General features: G+C 36.5%; 1 protein-coding gene across 1 annotated transcript; it reads right to left on the reverse strand.

Annotated features, from left to right (window-relative positions):
* Positions 1 to 1,726: 1,726 nt before the first annotated feature.
* Positions 1,727 to 4,227, reverse strand: LOC144551767 (protein RGF1 INDUCIBLE TRANSCRIPTION FACTOR 1-like). Its single transcript, XM_078299868.1, has 4 exons — positions 3,978 to 4,227; positions 3,707 to 3,889; positions 3,068 to 3,283; positions 1,727 to 2,413 (listed from the first exon to the last, which is right to left on the reverse strand). Exons 1-4 carry the CDS (start codon positions 4,011 to 4,013, stop codon positions 2,177 to 2,179), a joined length of 672 nt encoding a protein of 223 aa, XP_078155994.1. The 5' UTR covers positions 4,014 to 4,227; the 3' UTR covers positions 1,727 to 2,176.
* Between the last annotated feature and the right edge of the window lie 406 nt (positions 4,228 to 4,633).

The raw sequence follows: 4,633 nt of genomic DNA on the forward strand, positions 1-4,633 counted from the left end.
CACAAAATTGTAATTTACCTAGCTAGGGTTATGCATTGAATCAAATTTGATCCCAATTAAAATAATATTGAACAAATTTTAAAACACGGTTTGGTTTGTACAAAAAAAAAAAAAAAAAAAAAAAAAAGGATATTTTTAACTTAAATTAAGTAGACCAAGCCCTGTTTCGCCACATCAGGTCAAATCGATTTGTTTATGGATAAAAGAAACGAAAGAGATAATTTCACTTCACGCAGCGCACGATGAACAGAGACAAATGAAAAAAATATATAAATGATGAGCTGCATGAAATTAGAAAAGCTCTGTCAATATCATTGTCCTTTTGTTTGTCCGTGCAAGTGCAACCATAGCTTTGGCATGTGTCGAGCTCCTATTGGGAAAGATATTTTTCCACTGGACACGGCGACGACCATTCCCGAATCCCGATCAGACTTCTCTTGCTCTAAGTCTAAATTAATACAGCCGAATAGCCGATACCGTATGAAGAAATTTCACACCGTCACGTGTACGTGTACATCTCTTGCTCTAATAAATAGCCTGCTCTGTGTTCGGATTCCAGTATCGGATGCTTGGGAGGAGTTGCGTGTAAGATCGTTCGAGATAACCAAATCGAATCCGTCAATATTTGATCAGACGGTTAATAGAGGAGAGAGATGCATCAATGGGGAAAAGTCTAAGCGCTGACACAAGCCAAGCCGCTTTCCAAGAAAGAGTCAATAAAGGAAGGCGGCGCGAAACTACCCACCTATGCAAATGGCTAGGACTTACCTCTCCATTTTTAGGTAAATGGAGATCTCCTTTATTAGAAACAGAATCCATCAACATTGATTTCAAATAGGAGGATAAAATTATTATATTTACCGGTCTTATAACTAATTCATAACTTACATTCTCTATAGAATGAATTGAGATTATATAATTTTCAAACAAGGAATTTATATAGATAATTATACAAATGGTCGTTGATTTTGACTTGGTAGAAAGGTGCCAGCCACAATAGTTGTGAACGGAGGGAGTACGCAGAGCAGAACAGAACAAAGGAGCACAAACCGACCTACTTTGGCATCCAATCAGAGGCAGGCACGTAGTCGATTTAAGGACCTTCACACGTGTTATTGCATTGACGGAGACCGCAGAGACCCGTGGTGTTTGTGGACCCACAGGTGATGGTGACCCCAGTAAATAGCTTAAGTTATGAGACACCACAAAATTTGCTCCAACTTGAGAGACGAAAATGCTGCCTCCCCACTAGACTAGAGAATATTTTCATGCAACGGGTCCAGGACTTAATGCCAATGCCAATGCCAATGCCAATGCCCGTGCGTTGAGAATATTTTTCCACATAAATGCATATATGCTGTTAAATTTTAAATGGACCCGGACTAATTAATATGGTGTCAGTCACGGTCACCGTGTCAGTGCCCAAACAATTGCGCCATTGAGAAAAAGAACCAGTATTAATTAGTTGCAATCTAGTCATAGTGCAAGAATTAAATGATATCCTTGGTCCATATCTATGATTTATTTTCTACTAGCCTAGCAGTGTATAGTGTATACTATAGGGACATCCACCATTTTCTCTTAGGTCATTCTCCAACTAAAACACCCTGCTTTATTCTCTTTCATTCCTTTCATATTTCAAATACCATTCGTTTCTATTTTGTGCTTTTCTCCAAAGAAAAAAGCAAACAGTAAACACACACAATTAAAAAAAAAACAAATATCATAATTAATTAATAACTATTTTTTGTATTAGACATATTCTTATTGGACATACCTGTCCTGTCCTATCCTATCCTATCCATCAAACATTGATGTCATTTCTTTGTTTCTTCTCCCAAACTTATTATCTCTTTATATATTTACAACTCTAATTAACAATGGCTAAACCTGCCCCCAAAACTTAATTATCTAGTGAGCACTAGTCACTAACTAGAACATTACATTAATTTTTTTTTCTTAAATTTATAAACTAGCTAGTCTGTCTCTTACTTCAAACGCTATATAACCCTAAGCTAACTGAAGCATTGGCCTCCAACCCAAAGAGGCGCATTATGCTTTGTCATTATTGTTTATTTTTATATATATATATATATAACATTCTCCTATAATATACATATACAACATATAGATACATACAACGATTCCGGTTTCCGGTTTCCGGTTTTGGTCGAACTCAAAACTCAAGCATGAGACTGCCGAATGGGGACCGTTGGGGAATGCCCTTGCGACGTTTAGCTGGAGACCTGAACCCTGACATGGTTGGAGGTGGTGTGGATGGAGTAAAGCTATGTGTGGTGATATTACTCTTGTCACTTCCTGTAGTTGTGTATGACTCCTCAGAGTCTGAAGAGTTCATGAATTTGTTCTTTCTTTTTTTTCTCTCTCTGTGGTCGACTGAGCTGCCTCCAATCTACATACACATTTAATTCAAACAGTTAGCAGTACATTGGTATGAAGAAAGAAAATAATTTGGTCATTTTCTGAAAATGACATCAATTTTTTGGATAAATAAAACATGCATCCAAATCTCAGTTATCAGAAAATGAGAAACAAGCCTTGTCAAATTTCTACAAAATTGAAGGCATATATGATATTGTTTCTGATAGCTTGGACTAAAACAAAAAGAGAACAGAACCAAAAAAAAAGAAAAAAAAGAGAGAGAGAAATAAAGAGCAACTTGCTTCTATTATTGAAGAAAAAGGAAGCACCAAATTGATGACTAAAGGAAATAGAGAGGAAAACTTCATTTTCACCTTTGTCAAAATTGAAAAAGTAGTTCTCCATGACTAATTACTAAAACATCCTTCTTTCAATAAGTTACACTATTCACACTTTTACATTTTTATAAACTATAACCTAATTTTCCATTGCTGTTACAAAACCGGCCCCTTGCTCATATCCTAATCACATTCTTACCCAAATATTGGCTCTGGATTCCAATTTATAACCTAATTAATTAATTTTGTGTTCATTTCTTCATGGTAACCAACAACATTGCAACAAAGCAGAGGGAACAACAAAATATCAAACAAAAAGAATAAATTTGGATACAATAAAAACAAACCTTGCAACCAAGTGAACAAAACCGAAACGAGTCGAGCAGACTCCGAGAGCAGACCTCGCATGTGTTGGTGACACCCTTCCCCGGCCTAGGCTGTGGCCGTTCATTCAAGAAAACCACACGTGCACTATTTATTATGTATGTTTGCACGCCGGTTATATCCAACACCTTTTGTATCTCATTCACACGTATCACGTCGTGGTACGACGACCTCCTGATCTACATTCACATTAATTGATTAACATAATCAGAAAATGTGCATTTTTGTAATTTGGTCCTAAAGAGGTACCGGTCTTGTTGTATTTCAAAAATATATATACGATTTAGTCGTATTAATGAAGAATTTTTTTGATCAGAAATGCAATAACCAGAGCAGCAATTGTTTATCACAAAAGTACGGATTGGCAATTAATGAATCAATAAAGAATAAAGGAAAATAATAAATTGGATAAAACAGAAGAAAGCTTGCAATCAAGTGCAATAAAGTTGTTAATGAATGGGGTATCTCATTATTAATCATTTCACTTCATTAACAAAAGGAGGTGCATTTTATAGTGCAATTGCAATTATTAATAATTCTCAGAAATAATTCTATATATTAATAAAGCAAAGAAGAAACAGAAACAAATAATAAGTGAATACCTGAATGGCACGATGATCACGGTGGTTAGAGAGGCAGAGAGAGCAGAGAGCACCATTGGCGCAATCCAAGCAATACATGTTGCACTCGCTCTTGTGCGAGTCGGCGTGCTGCTTACATTGCACGAAGAAGTGAGTAGCTAATAGCGGCTTCAGCCATCGAGGCCACTTACCACCTTCTTCTTCCTAGAATTAATTTAAATCCACAACATTAGACCAAATGCTTGAAAGAAAAAAACAGAGCAGTAGTGGATGTTATGATGTATGTATGTACCATTGTTGTTCTCCTGTTCTTGGTTTTGCAGTCCATGAATGGGGATGATTGGTGGTCGATCGCCAGATTGTTTTATTTATTGAATCTGTTTGATTGGTAGTAGGTTTGGGAGAGAAGAGAAGAGAAGAGAAGAGAAGAGAAGGAGGGTTGGAGAAAATGAGAGGAGAAATGGAGACCAAGGCAGTTAAATGGGGAGATTGATTGGGTTAGCGGGTCCGTTCTTATCCGTTCGTAAAAACAAAACTTTCTATTATATAAATAAATTATATTATCTGTCGCCTGTCGGAGCCTCGGAGAGACGGAGATCTTTTAAAAATAAATAAATGTATAAATGTATAAATGTATAAATGTCGGAGAGGGCTGATATTTGTCTCAAGTCTCAACCTCTGTAATAATACTAGTAACAATACATTTTTATACGACCAACGTGAACGTGCGTCTATTGAAAGGAGCCCTGTTTTTCTCTGTTCTGTTCTGTTCTGTTCTGTTCTGTTGTATTCTATGTGATTAGTCTTTTCCTTTCTATTGCAAAGATATGTTCCAATCTATTGTTTAATTTCAATTTGTTTTTCGCATGATTTGCCTTCCCATCTGCTCCATATATAATTTCAATATCAATTGCTTTCGCAATCGCAAGCAGGGAGGGGGAGCACCAA

This window comes from Carex rostrata, chromosome 3 (genome assembly GCF_964058835.1).
Source record: "Carex rostrata chromosome 3, lpCarRost1.2, whole genome shotgun sequence".
In the NCBI taxonomy this organism is placed as follows: domain Eukaryota; kingdom Viridiplantae; phylum Streptophyta; class Magnoliopsida; order Poales; family Cyperaceae; genus Carex; species Carex rostrata.

Excerpts from the sequence above, each read along its gene's own strand:
- LOC144551767 (XM_078299868.1), bottom strand. The coding sequence starts at position 4,013 with ATGGACTGCAAAACCAAGAACAGGAGAACAACAATG. Across the intron at positions 3,890-3,977 it reads AGAACAGGAGAACAACAATG|GAAGAAGAAGGTGGTAAGTG; the intron begins GTACATACATAC and ends AATTAATTCTAG. Across the intron at positions 2,414-3,067 it reads TTTGTTCACTTGGTTGCAAG|ATTGGAGGCAGCTCAGTCGA; the intron begins GTTTGTTTTTAT and ends ATGTGTATGTAG.